Source organism: Meleagris gallopavo, chromosome 4 (assembly GCF_905368555.1).
Source record: "Meleagris gallopavo chromosome 4, MGAL_WU_HG_1.1, whole genome shotgun sequence".
NCBI classification, from domain to species: Eukaryota; Metazoa; Chordata; class Aves; order Galliformes; family Phasianidae; genus Meleagris; species Meleagris gallopavo.
Genome location: NC_139407.1, coordinates 39,712,168 through 39,733,063, shown reverse-complemented (window position 1 = coordinate 39,733,063; position 20,896 = coordinate 39,712,168). Strand labels below are relative to the sequence as shown.

Sequence of the window (20,896 nt, the reverse complement as noted above, 5' to 3'; positions counted from 1 at the left end):
TTTTTTTTTTCCTTCCCCCCACCCGCCCCTTCCCCTCCCCGCGGCGCTGGTGCGGCCAGACCGAGCTAAGATGGCGACCGTGGAACCGGTGAGTGCCTCGTTCCCGCTCGCCGCACGCCGCTCCCTCGCGCTCCGCCGCCCCCTCCTTTCCACCCGCCGCCCCTATTCCTTCCGCCGCCGTTCCTCGGCGGGGCCGGCGCGGGGCCGCGCGGCGCCGGGCCGGGGGCGGGCAGGCAGGGCGGTGGGGCCGGCGCGGGGCGCACGCACGCACGCACGGCGCCGGGGGGAGGGGAACGCGGCGCGGCGCGGGAGGCGGTGGGGCTGCGGGCCGCGGCGGCGCCCTTTGTGCCGGGCCTGGAGCGGTCGGGAGCCGCCGGGAGGTGAGCGGCGGCGGCGGCTGGACGGGGAAGAGGAGGAGGCGGGCGGCGCCGCGTGTGGCGCGCGGGGGTGGCCATGTTGCCGTGCCGGCGCGGCCCGCCGCTAACGGCGGCACTAACGGGTCCGAGCGGCCGGGGGAGCGGCGGAGAGGGCGGTCCGTCCGTCCGTTCGTCCGTTCGTCCGTCCGTCCCGCGGACGGCGCCTTTCCTTCTTGAAGCCCGCACTCCGATGGAAGCTTTCTGGGCACTTTGTGATAACTAAAAACGTCATTTTTTTTTTCCTACGTGTGCTTGTGGTGCTGCGCTCTTACAAGCGCTGTTCCTGCCTGCGTTTCCCCGAAGAACTGGAGCAGCTGGAGCTGGCCGAGGCCCGCTGTTGCTCTGCTCCCATGCGTTCCGTGGGCCCTGCGTGACCGCCTGGCGACGGGGCGAGGACAGGAGGCTGAAGGAAGGGCTCTTTGTGGCTGCTGCTTACCGACCGTGGGGAGCCCGTGCCTCCTTTGTAGCATTGGGCGTTTATATCCAATAATCACTTCGCTGTTTTAAAATAAAGATTAATTGTAGTTTGTGAGGGAGATGGCCCTATACCCTTTTGTAGAGGATGTTGGCTCTCTTCTTGCAATTTTCTTTTATGAACGAAAAAACTGCCTTTATTGGCAAGGAGTGATGGGGGTGGCAATTCTGTGTCTGTGAATTGCCTGGCAGTTCTGGGAAGGCAGAGCAGCAGTTGTTGGGGTCATCAGCTGCAGTGTTAGGTGTTGGGTTTGGTGTCCCGTACCCAATCTTTCTGAGCTGTAGCTGTGTTTCCAGAGGTAAGAGCTTTGTGTCACCTCACTGCTTTGTAATGGTTGCTGAGCTTGGCAGGTGTTGGGATAAACAATGTGTCATATTGATGTCATATTGATGGCCTCTGGGAATGGGAGCTATGCAAAGAGCACAGCTTTGGAACTCCCTTAGCTGTGATGCTGGTGCGAGCATGACCACCTCTGAGCTGCTCTCTGTCGATTTTGCACAAGTGTGTGATTGCATACTGAACGAGATCTGGGGCCTTATTGAGCCGAATAGAAACAATGGCTTTTGTCACACCATTTCCCAGTGAGGTTGGTTCCCCAGATCCAGTTTGTCATGCAGTGATAAACAGTTGTGCTGACCCAGTGAGAGTGGAGGATGGAGCAACACTTAGAACTGTTCAAACGGCATTGCTACCGAAGGGTCTGCTTGCAGTGAGATATGCTTGCCTTCAGGAAATAACTATATCAGCTATGCTCGCTTATTTTTAAATGTTTTTTAATAGTTAAGCTTTTGTTTATTATTCTTCTAGGTGGCTCACACTTCTACCTAAGCATGGAGTCAAACCTACTTAGTAACGGAGATCTTAGATGCTTAGTGTTGCGTGAATACTGCATAATTCCACTGAACAAATTAATTCTATGGGAATGTAAGGAATTTGATTACCATGTGATCATATGGAGCCTCTTTTCCTGTAGACCTTCAAAATCTTGTCTGAGGTTTAGCAGGGTCCTGCTCCACATTCTCAGTAACGTACAAGTTCTAGAGTCGTTTTATATCTTGTTAAGGGACTGGAAAAAACTTACTGGAACTATTTAGGAATATTGAGTACTGCAGAGTGTCCAATGGAAGCTGCTAAAAAAAGCAAGATTATTTTGTATAAGTCTGTTGTACAGCGGCTTATACTTCCACTGCAGAGAAAATGTGATCATTTGCAAAATTAAACAGTAGGATCTATCAGTTTTTTCTCTTGTGCTATCCCAGATGGTTGCTCTTTTAAGACTGTTCTAGATTAATTTGTCTGAATATGCAGAAGTGTGTCCTATTAGTTGGTTCATCTGTAGCCTTTGAGGATTACTGTGATCAGATGACACTGTGCAAAAGTCCACAAAGTCAACAACAAGACCAATAGTAATGCTTTAGTAAACAGTAGTTTACCAAAGGTGACTTTAAAACGTAGCCATGGAGAAACTAACATGCTAGTGGGATAAGTTGTGTGAAAGTAACTTATGTGGGAGCAGTTGATCCCTTATTGCTCAGATTAGAAACAAACATTATGGTTCTTTGATTTGCTTTCTGACAGCTACTTTTGCACTTGGTCACATGTGGTTCTTAGATATCTAACATCACATTTCAAGAGTATACTCAAGTCATATAACTTGAGAGACACTTGGTTAGGCAAAATAGTCAACAGGTAGGACTCAAAACTGAGCTGATCTTTCCTTAAGTGAAATGGTATTACTCCTAAGGGGATATAAACATAGTGGTATAGGGTCTTGAAGTTCTGGGAAGTTCAACATACTTCTTCAAATACAAGAGGTGCTGAGAGGTATTTGTGACAGAAAGCTAGCATGTAAATTCAGTGCAGGCCAGGTTCAGCTTTAGATTTACTCCTATTACTAGGTATTTCAGCTATAGCCTTGTCCGTCTCTGGTTGAAATTGGTACAGTGCTCAGGTGTAGTACAGTCAACATAAATGTATCTTGTGTGCTGTTGAATGATTGAGAGCTTCTAGCATGCATTGACCTCCTCACTGTAAATTACATTTCTGGCAATACAAAGCCTCCTATATTATTTTAAGAGAAGGAATGTGTTGGACATCTTGTAACTGAGATAAACATCTTTCTGAAAGCAATTTAAGAACAGATATGTTTCACAGAGCATATTGAATTTCAAACTTATTTTGAGCTAATGCATTAAAAATAGTATGAGTCTGTGTTATGTTGCTTCTGCTGATTCAATCTGTATGTCTAAAGGTACATAGGAAATTTTGATGATGAAGCGTGACCCTTTGGTAGCTCTGTAAATATCAGTGTGAGCTTTGAGTGGACAGGACAGGGAATCAAATGAGTGGTACTAGAAGTCAGCGTGAAGTATGAAAGGGAAATTTCTTAAATCCTAAACTGTAATATTTTTCTACATTGCTCATATTGTGAAGGTATTAGAAATGTTGTCTATAAATTTATGTGCTACGTAATGTTTTGTTAACTGCCTGAAAATGACACTTGCCTTTGATTATCATGTAGTGGATGTAAGGCTGTAAAATTTTAGCTATTGAAGTTTTTCTAAATGTGTAGAACAGTTCAAATGAACAATCCCTTAATCAGCACTCCGTTTTTCTTGCATCTAGTGCTGTTTGTTCCATTAGCTTGTGTTTGTTATCTGCTTTAATTGGGCATATCAGTCTGGTTTCTGTGGTTGAGGAACAACCCCCCTGAGCATCCATACGCTACTACATTTTAAAATTCATTTCTGAAAACTGAATATCTTAGCTTTTCAGCCAACAATGCAATTCCAGCTTGGTTGCAAGAATGGCTCTATATATTTAGAGTAATTTGGGTGCTTTTTTGTCTGTTGTGTAGAATTGTTGATTATGGAAATGAGAGATGTAACATGTAACTTTTTATTCCTTGAGTTATCGGAGCTGTTTTCAGCAATTTTTGGGGAGGTTTTTTTTGTTTATCTTAGGATTTAGTGCTAAATGTTGCTAGTCATCTTTTTCCACCTGTAGGTTTCATGTTCCAGTAGCATGGGCAGCAGCAGAGCACAGACCGGTGTGAGATGTGGCAGTACTTACTCAATCTCTTGTTCCTATCCTCCTGTACTCATGTTGCATTTCTCTCCTGATTTGTTGGGGTATTACTCACTTAAAATCATGAGCCATGTTTGTTTTCTAATGGTGAATGCCTTCTAGAAATCTGTGGTGTTCTAAGTTACAACGTATGCTGTCAGGGTAGTTGTTCCTTGTTAGTCCTTGGTTATGTTATGCCTAGAGATTTTTTTGTTCTTGTGTCTGGAAAGCCATTTTGTGTTGCTGGATTTGCAGTAGGGTGCTACTGGTACCTTTATTCCAATTAGTAGTACATATATTCCATGTGATCTTTACCTCTATATAGTCATTCCTGAGTTGGGTATCAGTCCTGCTGATCTGTACAATGCCATGTTTGTTTTCTGTTTTCTCTCAGCACATAGGATTTGCTTGTGGGTGGGCTTAAATCCTTTTTTGTCTAGAGTATTTGAGGTAAATAACTCTTGATTTTTGTACTTTGTGAATAGTTGTTCTAACTGTGGTGCAGTACAGGTATCTACAGGAAGCACCAGGAGATAACTGACATGCTTTTGCCCTAGACATCTGCTAACTGGACCACACATTTTTCTTCTTTTGGAAACCCGAAGTGAGGAGGTGGAACTGCTCAGGTGTATCTTAGTTTGGTTTAATTCAGAGAAACTGCACGAAACTTCTTCTGTGAGCTGAATTCTCTGAAGTTTCACCAAGAATGCATAGTGGTGTGAGGTTGCTTCCTTCTGGAACGTACGTGTCATTCTTTTAAGTGGACTTCCTAAACAACTTTTGTAGATTATTAAATCATGGATGTGGTCGGGGCGGTATCTGCGAACACTGGGTGGAACCTAGTCAAGCGGGTTGCTTCTTTTAAATAACCTGACTATGCAGTTCTTGCAGTGAGCAGCACCCATTTCCTGTCCCAGCAACGTGCACACCTTCCTTTCATGCACTGGTCATTATGTGCTGTGGAGAAGGAATGAATAACACCAATTAAGTCTGTAAGTGTCAGAATCCAGGTAACGTGCAGATAGGCACAGTCACTAAGTGCTGAGTAGGTGAATGTTTTCGTAGACTTCTGCAAGCTGATTCCTACATCAAGAAGCATGTGGGTAGCGAATGTCACTCCTAATTATGTGCTGTATTGTTTGAGGAGTAGGATTGGCCATCTGAAGCTTTCCAGTCTGGCTGGTAATGCTACCATCTTTTATTACATCTGTTTTAAAAGCAACAAACCCGGTGATGGTTTAATAGTAGACGCAATGTCAATTTTAGGTTAAAGAAGGAATTGGTTATGAGCAATAGTAAAATACTGTAAATGAATGTAAGTCTAGAAGCCCAGAAACTGTGGGTGGAGACGATCTGGCTTTAAGTTAATAGTGCAGCAATTGCAGGACTTCAAGGTGTGAACTGGTAAAATACATGAAACATAACTTTAATTCATGCTATATTTATAGAATCATGTAAAAGCAGTGTTGGGTGCGTGCTTGTGGTTTGCTGTAGGATTTCAGTAGCTGGAAAGAGGTTGAGCACAAGAAAGGGATTCTGGCAGTTACTGAACTGGCATGCTTTGTGTTTGATTAATGGGAAATACTTTGCTATACAAACACTTCTGTTTGTTTAGAATGGTGAGATAAATGAGATGAAAAGGAAAAGGAGCCGGTATGGTTAACTAACTGAAAATGAAAGTGCTTTTTATTTTGATGGATAGCGCTGGGAAACAAAAGGTAGTGCACATAAGCTGCTTTAAGCTTCTGCCTGAGATTAAGCAGAAATGTTTTGTGATAGAAGGCTCCACTTCCAACTTTACACCTGTTTCCAAGTTCACTGTAATGTGTGCAGTTGTGCTATCCTTGATGGAATCCTCCTCAGGCTGGGCTCGTGCTCAAGGGGAACTATGTGGTCCTGAGCTGGGACCATGGCCAAGTGTTAGAAGTGAGTTGTCATGTGCTGCTTTGGGCAACAGCTTGAAAGGATGGGTTGTCTGAGTTTCATTAAAGTTACACAGCTTTCAAAACATCTTAAGAGACTTATTATTATGGTGACTTAAAAACATTTCTGCAGAGTCAGATGTCTCCATTTGTTCCAAAATGGACTTTCATGTGGTTACCCTGTCAAGGGTGACCATTGGTATAGGGAGGTACTGAGGCTCATTGTGTTTTTGCATTGTCTGCAGGTGCTATCTTAAACCTTTCTGATGTTGTCTTCCATTAGAAACAAGAAATTGCATTTATATGGTAGTCCTACACGTGCTTGGTTTTGTATTGATTCTTCCACTTGGGATTGTTATGTTTCTGGAAAAGTGACCTGGGAGATGCTAGGATCAGCTCTTTGTATGTTGAAAGCTCTTTGCTGAGCAAATATGAATGAGTTTGGAAAGTACTCTGCATTTGACAAAATGCTGTTGGATATAAAAGTCTTTAGCACTTGACATCTACTGTGTGCAATTGATTTACAACTGTAGAGTAATGTGAATGAAAGCAAAGCAAGTATTAGCGCAAACCCTGGCATTTAGTTTGCTTCCCAAACACTAATCTTTCCTCTTTTTTTTTTTTTTTTTTTTGCATTTGCACATGTAATATTTCTTGAACCCTTCAAATTAAGTCTTTGGCAGGGCATTCTGTGTATGCCTTGATTTCATGTAGTATACTACAAGCTGTAACTCAGGGAAGTTGATGAAACACTGCTTTGGTATATTTTGGTGGCCTCAGTGCACTGACCATCTTAATTTCTTCTCTGGGTCTCCTGTGTGTGATTAAAGGGAAGGGTGTGGATCTAATCCCATCAGTTTAAAAATAGATGGGCCTGGAAATCTTACTCTAGATAAGATTTGAAATGCTCATTGGTGTTCTATTTATTTCTTGAAGGACTGTTTAGTTTGTTAGAGTATTTCACTGGAGGAGATGGGACAGATTGGCAAGCCCACAGAGGCAGTGTTAAGTAGTGATGGACCTTTTTAGGGACTCTTCAGAAAACACTTATTCTCTTAAAAGAGGTGGGAGATTGTACTACCTACCCCTTGTAGTGTGTAAATCAAAGCAGTACCATAATTGTCGCTGCCAGTGAGGCCTTCTTATCTCAGTCTGAGCATGGGAGTGTATGAAAGCCTTCTTAAATGTGGTATAAATTATGTTTAGCTTTTGAACTAGTGTCTTTGCTAGATAGATTGTTAAAATAAACTTTTTTGTTTTCCTCCAGGCATGAAGGTGTAGTTTCTCTGAACTTAACTATATTGCTATACTTAAGTAACAGCACTAGAAGCATTGATAATGAAAGTCTGTGTTAAGCCAGATGTCTAGGTGTTGCCAGAAGAGTTTGTCAGCTCGTCTTGTGAAGGTTAAGTGCTGCTAGTTATCACTTCAAATCCATTTCACTTTTCAGCAGCTCTGGTCATGATGAACTGAGTAACCTGGAAATTGCTCCCCATTATTAGATGACTGACTTAATCCACTGATTTACTTAATCCACTCCTACGTTACTTTATTCTTTTAAGACCACAAAAATTAAGCTCAATTGAAGTACAGCTTTTGCTTTGCTGTGTTTAGGAATGATTAAGGTCTTTGGGCCTTCTGTAGTTTGTATTTGTTAATATTCCTGAAGTGCCTTTTCTGGGGGAAATGAGCTCTATTGCTTGTTTCTTGCCTTATTGCAATATTCTAGCATCAACTGCAGATTAGGGAGAGATGGTGGTAACTGGAGAGAGAGTTTGGCCTCACAATAAAGCTTTGTATTCCAGCTCTGAAGGTATGCCATTAGAATTGCAAACCTGGCACAGTGGTTTCTCAAATAACAAGCTTGGTGGGGGGAGTTACGTGCAAAGGGAATGTTATTTCTTCTTTGTGTTAAAATATTTGATATCTCTAACACTGTAGAGATTTGGAGGGGAAGGGTGAACCCCCCAAGAATTGGTCAAACCTGTGGTAAATCATATGAAATTAAATTTCAGTTTGATGTTTGAGAACTAATACATGTTTAAATTATGTTGCTTGGTGCCTGAAACTTTGTTAGCAGTAATGTTGCAAATAAAGATACCTACTTACCAGCTTAGTTTCCCCCTGCCTATAGTAGCGATTTTATATTGAGGCGTTCTGGGCGTGTCTCAGACTTGTAATAACACATTTTTCTAAATAAGCAAGGAGTTTGTAACTGTTTCCAATGATGCCTTGTCTTACCCAAAAATCATCATTTTCATTCTGAATGTATTGGTATTCTGGGAGTTAAGGTAGAGGTGTCTATTCTAGATAATGTACTATACTGTTTATTTCTGGAATAACTCAGCAGTGTCTTAGTTGAATACAAACTTGTTCAGTAAACAGAGCTGGGAAGAAATGACAGACAGCAAGTCAATGAACAGCTCAATGTGAACTCCTGCAGCTGGTATTGTAGGGCCTGTTCAGCTGCTGAAGGATAAAGGGATACAAATTGTGCTTCTGTGATGTGATTTGACACCCTGTCCTCCCAATCCTATTCGAGTTAGAGGAATTCTAAATTTCTGCAGTCGTAAAGATACTTGAAAGAGCTAAAGTGCATCAGTAAAAATTGAGAAGGAACTTATTAATAAATCCTTTTTTTCAAACAGGAAACCACTCCCAACCCTCAACCTTCAGAAGAGGAGAAAACCGAGCCAGCGCCTACTCAGGAGGTTGCCAGCCCTGAACAGTATATTAAGCATCCACTACAAAACAGGTGAGTAGTATGAAGCTGCAGTATGGAGCTGAAAGTAGTAAAGCTGTCTTATTTAGCCAAACTGCTTATTAGACTTGAAATGTCTGGAATGGCTGGTGTCTACAGTAATAATGTCATCACCTGTAGGAAACACAGCAGAAGAAATACTGTGAAGAGCTAATGCATATGCTTGTATTAATGTCTCATCAAGAGGAAAAAAACTGTAGGACGCCTGAATTTTCATTTTTATCGAGAAAAACATGGAGCCGCGGTTGGAAATAAAGAACAGGCATTGAAAAATCCAAGCCCTTCTAACTAAATTCTCTTCTTAGCATTCAGAAATAGGTACTACTTAAATTAGTAAGCTACTATGGCTTTCTGACTGTGCTGCAGAGAGAGCAAGGGCTTCTCGAGTATAAAATTTCTTGATAAACCAGCACTTGGAGTGACTTTCTGCAGAAGTTTTAATCTTACAGGTTGAATTTGTTTACAAGTGCAAAGTGACTGCAGCAGAATGCATATACCTCAAATAGACCAGCTGGGTGTTCATTTCCTCAGCTAAGGAGCTGCTGTGAAGTTGCTGTTAAGTGCTGCCTTAAAGAAAACGTATTGCAGTGTGGCTGGCCTCTTACTCTTTTCTGTTTTGAGCAAACAAGGAGAACTATGTGGCACGTTTGATCTTTTCCCCTCATTCTCTTCTGTCCACTTCTGTCCTATTTCCCAATTTGCTTAAATTCTTGCTGATGCTTTCCTATGAGTGGTGTGGGGCTTTTTCTAGAAAATAGCTAACTTCTAAAGCAAGGTTTGAAATAGTCAGTCTCAGCAAATGGACACCAGGTGATTTCAGGAGTACTGTGGGAAGATAAATCTTCTCTAGTGCTAAATTGAGTCAGCTCAATACTTCTGAAGTGATCAAAATGAGGAATATGCCCATTCTGTTAAATGCCTCCTGAGGTATCCCCTTCTAGCATTTTAGACACTATTCTTCTGATTCTTAAGGAAAGTCCTTGAGTATAAAGATTTTTTTTTTTAATAATATATGTTGAACTTGTACTCAGTTGAGATGTTGAAGAAAATAGGGTTGAAAATTTAATTTAGTATTCACATAGCAGATCTAAAAACCTGAAGTGAAGTTTAAGTTGGTAGTTTTATAAACAATGAATTCAAGTGACTTATTTACATTTGTTCTATTGGTGTGTGAAAGCTAGGGAGACATTTATATAAGTAGCCTCAGAATGCTAGAATTAGCTTTTGACTTTTGCAGAGAAGTTATGGAAAAGGCAGCTGAGTTCCTGATTGGACTAATTGATGGTGCTTCAAACCATGATCACTATTGGTGGCAGGAATTTGCAGTTTACCAGTGGCAAAAAGGGGAAACATCTGAGGCTTAGATATTTAGTCTTAGAAATGATTCAAATACATTTGAAATAATTACCTCAATGAAATAATCAAGTCTTGCATGACTGTTCTAACTCTAAGATACGTATTGCAGAGCTAGATTTCAGAAATGAGTTTTTCATGCTGCCTGGTAATGCAAACTGCTTTCCATGCTAATAATCTCTTGAGGCTTGCAATTACTCGGTATATAATCTGTACTGAATTTTATTTTTAATGTATTTTAATTCTAGATGCTATTATTCTGTATTCTGTTCTCCTTTAGATGGGCGCTCTGGTTTTTTAAAAATGACAAGAGCAAAACTTGGCAAGCAAACCTCCGTCTGATCTCAAAGTTTGATACTGTTGAAGATTTTTGGGCGTAAGTAAACATGTTCCAGTCTGTGCAATGCTGATATGTGTTAGCTAAGCTTATGCCATAATCAGAAAGCATAAAGTTCTTCATTAACCACAACTCTTTGGAAATACTTATAAAATTGAAGGCCAGGTCTACTCTGTTCTTCAGAATTTGCTAGAAATATAACCTAGAATATAACCTTTGAATTATGTGTAATTGGAGAAGTTCTTCATATTTTAAATGCACGTATCTTTGCTGTTAGCAGTGCTTACGGTCATATATACATAGCATTCATTTAGAAAATGGTATTTGTGCAGTACTGACATGAATCTGTAAACTCTCGGAGGATCTGACTGTCTTTTAGTTCTAAATTTTGCTAGTTGGTTACATTCTTAGTTAGCTGGCTTATATACAAGAATGCCTGTATCTGAAGCGTAGTATTTGGAAGACTGATGAAAATTAGAGGCATCCTTGACAGAATTGTAGACATTTCAGAGGAAAATACCTTCATTCCAAGTTATAAGTCTGCAAAAACAATTAAAGTCAAACAGGAAGAAATCCTTTTGAAGAGAGGCTTGTGCTTTTCAAATGCTCCAGTTAAATTCACTTTGCTTACTGGAAGACTTCACCTTCCAAAATAATGAAATGTGGGTCAGGGAATGTACTGTGCAAGACTGAGAATGAAAAAAAAAAAAAACCAAAAACCATTATATACTTGATCTTAGGTGCTATGTGCTAGTTTGAGCATTATGGTTCTTAGGGTTTCTGTTGCGTGTCTTCTTTCAGATCTGTAAGGGATCTGTATTGTCTCTAAAGCATGGAGTAATAAAACTCATCTGTGAAAGTAGCACCACCAGAGAAGAAACATGTTGAAGATTTTAAGCTAATATTTGTCAGTACAGTCATTGGAGGGAGGGGATTAGGATTCTGTTCTTGAAACCAGATTTTGTATCCCCCAGTGGAATATGTGATAAGTTGTTTGAAGCTTATCAGTATAGTTGGTGATGGGTAAGTTTTTGAGCTACGTAATCAAGACTGTGGAGAAAAACTGTTCAGATGTCTCCAGTCAAAGTATAAAATAAGTTGCAGTAATTAGGCATGGTCCAGTACTAAAAAGAAAACTAAGGGTTAGTTGGTCCTGGACTACAATTTAGTGTTAGATGCACGCTGTCTTCTGAAGTCTCACCTTAGCAGTGCGTGAAAGCAAAGCACCTGTCTCCTTGCTAGGGGGCTGTATATACTGCCTTAACTTTTTAGCTCTGAATTCTGTAGTTGTGAATTTAATTTTGGCTGTATTTTGTATTGTTCTTCAAGTCATCTGTTCTTGCCTTTTGAGTTCTTATTTCAGTTTGAATTATCAGGCCTACAGTCTTCAACTACAGAGTACTGTAGTGAATAAAATCTAATTGAATGCTTTTTAAAATCTCTCTTTGCGGAGAGAATAAGCATAGGAGTATAGATTGTTATTCCATGCGTTTATAGAGAAAGAATATGCATGCACAAAACTTCCTTTGCTGCATGAAAGTTCAATAAGTTGTGGGTTTTTTTTTTTAACTGTTAGAACTAGGTTTAGAAGATGGAAAAGTATTTCTGGAAAATACTGTGGTATAAGAGCCCAGCAAGTGTTGATGAAACCAGCTTCCATTCTGCTTCTCTAAGCTAGAACTTAAAGCTAATGCTTTTGTACTCCTAGGGAAAAAAGCAAACTAGGTAACAGGATTGCTTCTGAATAACTTTAATGCTGTTTAATTTTTATATTTTATTCAGTCATGTCCTAAATTCTTTAAGAGTTTTGTACCTTAAAATAATGCTTAGTTTTTAATCCTGCTGTTTTTCCCTCCAATAGTTTATACAACCATATCCAGCTCTCTAGTAATTTAATGCCTGGTTGTGACTACTCGCTGTTTAAGGTATGCTTGCTAACAATTTTCTCCAGTTGTGGATGTTGATCGATGATTTCCCATCTAAGCAAGACAGTGTCCAAACATTTCATTTCAGACATGTAGGAGCATGGTTGGAGATGTCCTAGAAGTGTTAATTTTTAGGAAGTCCCAAACACGTGTGCTCTGAAAATCACTGTTACCGATACTGAAAATGGAAGTAATTCCTTCAGCATTTAAAATACAAAACACTTTGATCTGTATTTATGTTTATATTTTCATTCTAGCTTTTAGATGTTTATATGAATAAGTCTTAATTTTATGAAGAGGGATTTTTCCAGGTCCGTCACTGTCACATAGAATTACCTAAAATGATTGAGTTCTATGGAGAATTGCAATGTACTCCAGCATTCAGAATGAACACTAAGAGCCAGCTGCACAGCACTCCTGTAACTAATTTTTATGATGTCAGTTAAGTGCCATATTCCTTAGGCATGAAATAGAAAATTGTACACAAGGCTGACAGTTATTGAGCATTCAAGTTAGCTAATAGAAGATGGCAAGAAGAAATTATACATGAAATCCTCCCTCTTGTTTGGAGTGGACATCTGATTTGGAGCTCTAAATTAATTCCTAATCTCTACGAAGTGCTTCTAACATGCAGCTTCCTTTCTGGATTCAGATACGTAAATAATTGTGTAAGTACTGATACCTGGTTTCTCTGTTGCTTATGAAACAGACCCTGGCTGGGACCCCTCGGTAGGTTGTACACAAATAGTAAATCCCAGCAGCTTTGGACAGCAAAGTGGTAGTTATGCTTGGTTTTGAGAAGGTAAAAATGTTTATATTGTGAGAAACTTTACTGGTAAATGTTAAGAAACTGATCCCTTCAAATCTTAGGAAAAATACAGATCATGCTTGTATTTTTGTCTGAATCCTAAATTTGTCTCTATGTGCATCTATTCACCGTTTGCATGTTATCAACACAAACTTCAATTTCTATCTATATGGAACAGGTATAGAGTTGTCAGCTGTTGTGAACTTGAGTGATCTCTTGCTGTTGTCCTTCAATTGTGACCTCATAAGAGTTCCTCTTAAAGGTGATGAAGCAGTTTGAGCTCTGCAGCTGCCAGTGAGGGTGTTAAATTTGAGAAAGTGAACTGGCAGTGTTCCATCCTGTAGGTTGAACATTTAATTAGATTGCAGCTGAAATTCTATAGTATGACTCTCTTAATAGCTATTTCTTGTCTAAATTTCTCTGTCCAGAAAATTACCTGCTTTTTTTTTTTTTAATGACTGACCTTCCTTCCTGAAGTTTAGCGTAGCTGGTGGATACGAGAGTGGCAGCTGACTTGCTTGCAGATTCAACATATCCCGAGTTATTTAATGTGGTACAGGGCCTTTGGTAATGCATGAATGAGACTGTAACTTCTAAATTTCTAAATGGTCTGCTGGTTTCTTTTTTTTTTTTTTTTTTTTTTTTGTGGCCCTAGTGATTAGAACTCCTATTCTCACCCCATGTGTGCAGGAAGTCAGAGAGAGACTGCCAGGGTGTTTTTTAGTGAAGTAATCTTCACACATAAGTGGAGTACTTGGCCAGTGTTGTGCTGAGTCCAAGACTTAAAATAAGGACTCTAGAATGTGGCTGCTAATTTTATCTGGTTTCAGACAGGGCGAAGTAGGTGTTTGAATTTGCAACATATTTTATGCTATACTGTGTAGCTAAGGCTTCAGCTTGGGCTGAGAATCTTTTGTGGAAATGATTACTAAAAATAAAAACTGCTAGGAAAAGTGTGCTTTTTAAGAAGTTTTGGAACTTCATTGTTGGTCCAGAGATATTTCTAGACAAGTATGTATCTCAAACTATACTTCCGGGTGCTGTTTCAATTATTGTTGGTCTTTTGGTTACACCCAAGGAAAAGTATAAACCAAGTCTGATATAACTTCTGACTGTTCTTTTCAGGATGGGATTGAACCCATGTGGGAAGATGAAAAAAACAAGCGAGGAGGCCGATGGCTAATTACACTAACCAAACAGCAGAGACGAAGTGACCTTGATCGCTTCTGGCTAGAGACAGTAAGTAATATGGCCTTAAAAGTTGCAGCTGAAGAAACTTGTGTTTGATATTTTAACTGCTCTGTTATTCCTGCGTGCTACTCTGGACTTACAGTTTCATGCTAGCATATTATTCCCATGCAGGCTGTTTTGTTGACGAGCTGCATTTGAAACATGATCTTTCGAAATGATGCTCTATGTAGTCGTATGCTGCTGAATATTTTCTTAGAAAAATTTTTTTTTGTTATACAAAACTTTTCCCATAGAATGTTCTTGACATATTTGCACAACTATCAGAGTAATACTTAGTCTTGAATATGACTCTCAAGTTTATTTTGGCTGCTTACAAGTAATTGTTTGTTTACAAATACTCTTACAGGTGAATAGTTCCCAGGTTTTGGTCGTGCTGAAACAAGTTTCAGAATCGTTTTTTCTTCTTTCTGTACTTGTCCTAACACTAAAATAAGGAAGGAATAGCAAAATCTTCCTGTATACTATAAAAATGTTTTTTTCCCCATTGCTGTTACCTGTTTTGGAATATACTTTTTTAAACATTAAGTATACTTTTAGAGACACTGTGTGTCGCACTAGATATGTTGTGGAAAAAAAATACTGTTGTACTGCCTAGGAACCAAGTAAGTAGTCTAAAAGATACGATCTGGTTTTTAGGGGCAGCTATTATATGCAATATAATGCAAAGCAATTTCATCAAAACTAAACTAATCAAGCTAGTTTTTCTTTTCTGCTTCACTGAGAAGAAAGTATTTTGCTTCTTAAAAGAGAGGAGTGGCCTTTGGAATCAAGGTGTCCAAAATACAAGAGCATTTAAGTTAATTCTAGTCACTATAAGTGTGATTTGAGGAAAGGATGATTAGACATTGTACTACTGGGCAAAATATGGTTTTATACGGGTAAATGAAACTCTTGATATGTGCATTTGACCACTCAATTTAAACATATGTATAGGTCCTTCGGACTCTGTATAGCCATTTCACATGGATTGGAAACACACAGTCCATATAGGCTTAAGACTATAGAAAGCTCTGCTTTTTATTTACTAACAAGTGACGGCACAGCCAGGTGACTGAGACATGCTTTAAAATAATCCTGCCTATCTAATTCCCATGATTATTTGTAACCAACTATCTCGAATAAAAATCAGTCTTTATCACTCTCCTTTGGAGCAAGTTTTTGTTAAAATATAAGTCTTTACCATTCTTAACAGGAGATTAAACTTAATTTGTGAAGACTTTCCTCTTGTGTAGCATTCATGAGAAATTTGCTTGACTGGTGCTTATTGAGTATTGTAGTTGTCTTTGCATACTTATGTGCTGTTGATGAATGTTTTTGAATGTTCATGTGGTTTAGCCTTTAATCTTTATGGCTTTCACCACTTGGTGGATGTGTGTACCCTGCTGTTGGATGTAATCTTTGGTATGTGTAGTTATACCTGATTTATTCAGTAGCACACTTTGTCCTTTTTATTTCATTGATGAAATCAGCCCTTGCATTTTCAGGAGCACTGGAAGACCTGCTTTGTTTAATATTTTGCAGGAATAATTTCCAAAAGTTGTGACTCCAGAAAATTAATGTAATGAGCAGTATGTTTAAAATGTAATGTGCTAGTGAAGTAAAAAAAAAAAAGTCCATTTAAAGATGAATACTTCAGTGTGGAGAACAATAACTACAAGAACTTATCAGCTTTGAATATCTAAAAATTGTGTTGCACAAGTTAAAAGTTGAAGATTTTAAGCATCACTTTCAGTTAGCGACATAACTCCTTAGAAACCTCACGTCAAGTCATCATCTTTGTTATTTCCAAACTTTGCCATTAGAAACCTGGAAAGAGAATCTTGTATTATTTGTACACCAGTGTTGATGCATTACAAACAGTTGAGGATACTGATTCCCAATTGATAGTTTTTAGGAACTCTGAATTTTCTTAAGTAAAATACTGATAGGAAATACTTCATTAGATTGCAACTTAAAAAGTGGTACTTGGTTTGCCTTTGAATTGATGCGTTTCAGAATTGAAGTCAGATCTTAGGTGATGCATTGCTCAAATAGTTTCTCACAGGTTCCTTGCAGTTAATGAATATAAACTAAAATTTCCCACTTGTCTGTCTGTGTACTTCATAAAGAATAATACATTCCTTTAATTCTTGCACCTCTTTGGATTGAGGACTGAGAGGGAGATATAAGTGATCGTCTGTCAGAACTTGCATCTGTCAAAACAGAAGAGACAAACTCCAGGAAGATGCTACTGCCAACTGAGTTTACAATCACTTGTAACATTTGGAACTTTGATAAGACACAACAGAATACCGTTGCTATATGGCTAATGGATATAAGCAGTAAAAGATAATATTCCTCAAAGTCCTTTGTGCCTTTGGTGTTTTGTCTGTGGAGCAGAATTCTGACTTTGAACTGCTACTTCAATTATTAACGTTTATTTTATAGCTGCTGTGCCTTATTGGGGAGTCATTTGATGACTACAGCGATGATGTATGTGGTGCTGTTGTTAATGTTAGAACTAAAGGTGATAAAATAGCAATATGGACAACTGAATGTGAAAACAGGGATGCTGTTACGCATATAGGGTAAGTAATGTGATTTGTTTCTCAAATGAATGTGAAGTGTAACAATGCACTTAAAGCCAGTTAATTAAGAAACGCGCTTTTGGCAAATGTAACCTGAGCAGAGCTTTATCCCAAGTTCAAGTAACTCACTATAAAGTTGTCTGCTTCACTGTTTAGTTTTTGTGGGCTCGCGTCAGCAACTTCATTGAACTACTTACTCTATTTGCTATAGTACAGAAATAATCAAGAGTTCAACACAGATCTTGGCAGGAGCTCTTAGTTCCATAATGAGGTATTGTAAGTAGTTTTTGTAAATAGTGTAAATTCTGTTGCAGCATGCCAGTTTGTAAAGCTGGCTAGTCACTAACAATAGAGCATTGGTAAGCTTGTTCTTGGGAAGAGGATGCTTAGAAATGGGAGATGGAAGCTCACCAGCATGTTCTTATATTTGATAAGAGCTGGATAGTTGCAAAATTATATATGGCTTTCTTTTTGTCTATTTACATACAAACCAAATTCTGGATTTCGTGGATCTGACGCATGAAATGGTGTGTTCTAGTCTTTGTTTTTGTAAAAGACAATAGCTACCTTTGTTAAGGAGAATACATTTAGTCTGCTATTTAACAAGTATTGCTAAAGCTCATGGATTCTTTTTGCTGTGATATTGATGGTTCAGAGTTACTTAGTGTTTCATTCAGTCACTGAAGGCCTCTTGAATATTTACAGTGGTTTACAGAGGTTGTTTCCAGTTCATCAAATTGGACTTAAGCCAAAATTCAACTTTCAGGCATGGCAGATTTCAGGATGGCTCTTAGCATGAGCCTCACTTGGACCTCTGAATCTGGTGAGGTCAGACTTACAGACACTGTTTAATTACAGTATGATCTTGTTGAGACTTGAAAGGTGATTAACAACAAACAACTGTGGTACACATGTGCTGATGGAAAATATCTGCTAGGTTTGATGTAAGGTTATTTGAGTGCACTTTAATATGTTGTTAAGATGCCTCCATTGAAGAACTACCTGTAAAAGCTGAGATTTTGCAAAGTGAAGAAGCTTGAGTAAGCTACCTATGTCATGTTGCCATATCTGCAAATACACTATGTCAAGCTTTTATTTAACAGTTAAAACTGGAGTAATCTATAATCCTGTAAACTGTTACATTATGATCAGGGTAAGCTAAAATAATTAATTTTAACAGTGCTGAGAAAGCTTGTTCTGTGGCTTAGTCAGAGGATGCAACCTACAGCCACTAGCTTACATTCCTATACTTTTAACTGAGCAGCGTAGTGCGTGCAGGGGGGGATAATGATGACTTGATCTCTGAAGTCAAAACATCCAAACTGAGATTTTCCTAAAGCTTTGGTTTGGTAGGTATCTGTGACAGTACTTTAATGAACTGGGGGCAACGGGGTCCTGCTTTCTGTAAGTTTTCAAAGAAAGAATTGCAAGTCAATTCAACTGACAAGTGTGGTGGTAAGCTGGCTGTATTTCAGGGAATTGCTGTTCCATTTGATGTAAGTTACTTTCCCATCTCTGCAGTTCTGGAACTGTGGATGATGGCTTCTTGATAATTCTTTGTTTCTGTATGCGTGTAATACAGCTTGATGTTGATGATACTTATGTGAATGAAGTAGAATCAGTGTTTTACAGTTACGTACATTATTTTTTGGCAAGAATTTTATACAGATTTTTTTTTTTTAATGCAACAAGCTAGAAAACTCATGTTTAAAGTCCCTCACTTGTACCTGAGAAATTTTCTAAACCATTTCAGTTAGTAAGACAAGGAAGTGAATTCAGTTAGTTAGGCAACTGTTTCCATGGAAATAGCAGATCTTAAATGCAGCTATCCTGTTACTGATTCCTTTTGAAGAGCTTTGCTTAAATTATTCTTCTGTTTCTCTTCTCCAGGAGAGTATACAAGGAAAGATTAGGACTTCCTCCAAAGATAGTGATTGGTTATCAGTCCCATGCAGACACAGCTACTAAGAGCGGCTCCACCACTAAAAATAGGTTTGTTGTTTAAGAAGACACCTTCTGAGTATTCTTTCATAGGAGACTGCGTCAAGCAATCGAGATTTGGGAGCTGAACCAAAGCCTCTTCAAAAGCAGAGTGGACTACATTTAAATTTGATTTCCATCTAAATGTTGCTAAGATTTGTGAGAAGTCTAATTCGCCTTTGTCTTGTACTTCTGTGTTCATTTTTTTCTATTTTGGCTGAAGTAACCATTACCAATCAAAACTTTAGTACGCCCCCCTGAGTCATAAATGTTTTCCTGGCCCACTCTGTAATAGCTTGGTAGAAATATTACTATTACAAAAAAACATTTGTTTATCCACAGTATTCAGAAAAGTTGCATTTCTGTACCTGCAGGAAATTACTCTGTTTTACATTTGCATTGTATGCAGTAACATTTTGCTGGTTTGGAAAAGAGTATGGTGCATACAGTTTTCTAGCAATTTTTTTATACAGCATCACCTTTGCTGTAACCTATGCTGATGGCTGCTAGATTAATTTATTTGTTTTCCCTATTTGATAACATTAGTGATATATTGATTTCAGTTGTTTTTGCTCATGTAACATTGGTGAAGAATCTGGGAATATGACAAAGGTGGAATAAACATTAATTTTGTGCATTCTTTGGTAATTTTTTGTTTTTTGTAACATCGAAGCTTTGATACAAATTTATGCATTTCAGTCAAATTCAGTGATCTGTTTGTGTGATTTCCTAATCATAATTGTGGATTTTTTTTAATGTAACACCATAATTTACATTCCTTACTAGAAATAGTATGTCTGTTTTTGTATCTTATGCTGTATTTTAACACTTTGTATTACTTAGGTTATTTTGCTTTGGTTAAAATGGCTCAAGTAGAAAAGCGGTCCCATTCATACTAAGACAGTGTACAAAACTGTAAATAAAATGTGTACAGTGAATTGTCTTTTAGACAACTAGATTTGTCCTTTTATTTCTCCATCTGCACAGCAAGTATTTGTACTTCTTGTGACAAGGCAGTCTCTGCTGTGGCTTCTCTTGTAGTGTCTTCCAAGAAAGATGAGTCTGGAGCTATGATTTATTGAAACTTTTACTAAATCCATTAGATAGCACCCTAAATGAAAGTGAAGTTACATTGATGTGGCTACTGTTTTCTCTAGTGGTTGGTCTAACTGATCGTGGTTTGCACGGTTTATCTTTTGGCTTTGGTGCATACCAAGAAATTTGAAGGTACTTAAGAGGCCAATCTGGTTTCAGGTGGCAGTTACAGTAGAAGCACTGAAGTGAATGGTTCTGCTATAAATATGTAATTGCTGTGTGAAATAAAAGTCAAGAGCACTAGAGAAATGGCAACAAAACAAATGTCTGAGGAACTAGACGGTCTGTTTTGCATGTCTTACTGTGAAACAAAACTTTGGTCCAAAAGTTCCTGTGGGAGCTGCAGGTTGGTTTGACATGCAGGATTAGGGGGAAATTTTGGAGAAGGCCACTGAGTTCAATTCTCATTTTGAGTAAGATACTAGAACCTTTTTCTGTATAAAAGTAGAGCATACAGCAATTTAGTGTAGTGGTGTTCTTAATTTTTAGTCCTTTAGGATCTTAACAGGACTATATAGCTCTTTAAACTTAAAGGCAGATGCATATTGGTTGTTGGTCTTCAATTAAATTCCTTAAAGCAAGTTTAGTCACTCATTGGTGATGAAGCTTTAGTTGAATTAGGCTTTTTGGTCTGCTTCTGATTAAGTATTTCTACATGGATAGGTAGACTTAAACACCTTCTTGCGCATTTTATAAGAAAGTAGTGCATTAGATAATACCAGAAAGGCATTACATTAGCTTCTTAATCTCTATCTAAAAAGAAACACTTATTAGCAGGTGTCTGTGTCTCATGGCATCTAATGATACTATGCCTTCAGTCTTGGTCACTAACTAGAATGGGTGTTGAAGGTGGGGAGCACCGTTAGGCTGTTTGTATGCTGGTTTCTATAGATTCTGGTGTAACTATTTGCCTGCCCTGATTCAGCAGGACTGTAGAGCA

General features: G+C 38.8%; 1 protein-coding gene across 1 annotated transcript; it reads left to right on the top strand.

Moving 5' to 3' along the window:
* On the top strand, positions 1–19,498 carry EIF4E (eukaryotic translation initiation factor 4E). Its single transcript, XM_085222943.1, has 7 exons — positions 1–88; positions 8,528–8,634; positions 10,274–10,369; positions 12,192–12,255; positions 14,189–14,302; positions 16,742–16,881; positions 18,772–19,498. Exons 1-7 carry the CDS (start codon positions 71–73, stop codon positions 18,884–18,886), a joined length of 654 nt encoding a protein of 217 aa, XP_085079069.1. The 5' UTR covers positions 1–70; the 3' UTR covers positions 18,887–19,498.
* Positions 19,499–20,896: the final 1,398 nt, after the last annotated feature.

What these genes read in the sequence shown, in the direction of transcription:
- EIF4E (XM_085222943.1), top strand. An exon ending in AAGCATCCACTACAAAACAG is followed by an intron (nt 8,635 to 10,273) that starts GTGAGTAGTATG and finishes GTTCTCCTTTAG; the next exon opens with ATGGGCGCTCTGGTTTTTTA. An exon ending in GTGACTACTCGCTGTTTAAG is followed by an intron (nt 12,256 to 14,188) that starts GTATGCTTGCTA and finishes TGTTCTTTTCAG; the next exon opens with GATGGGATTGAACCCATGTG.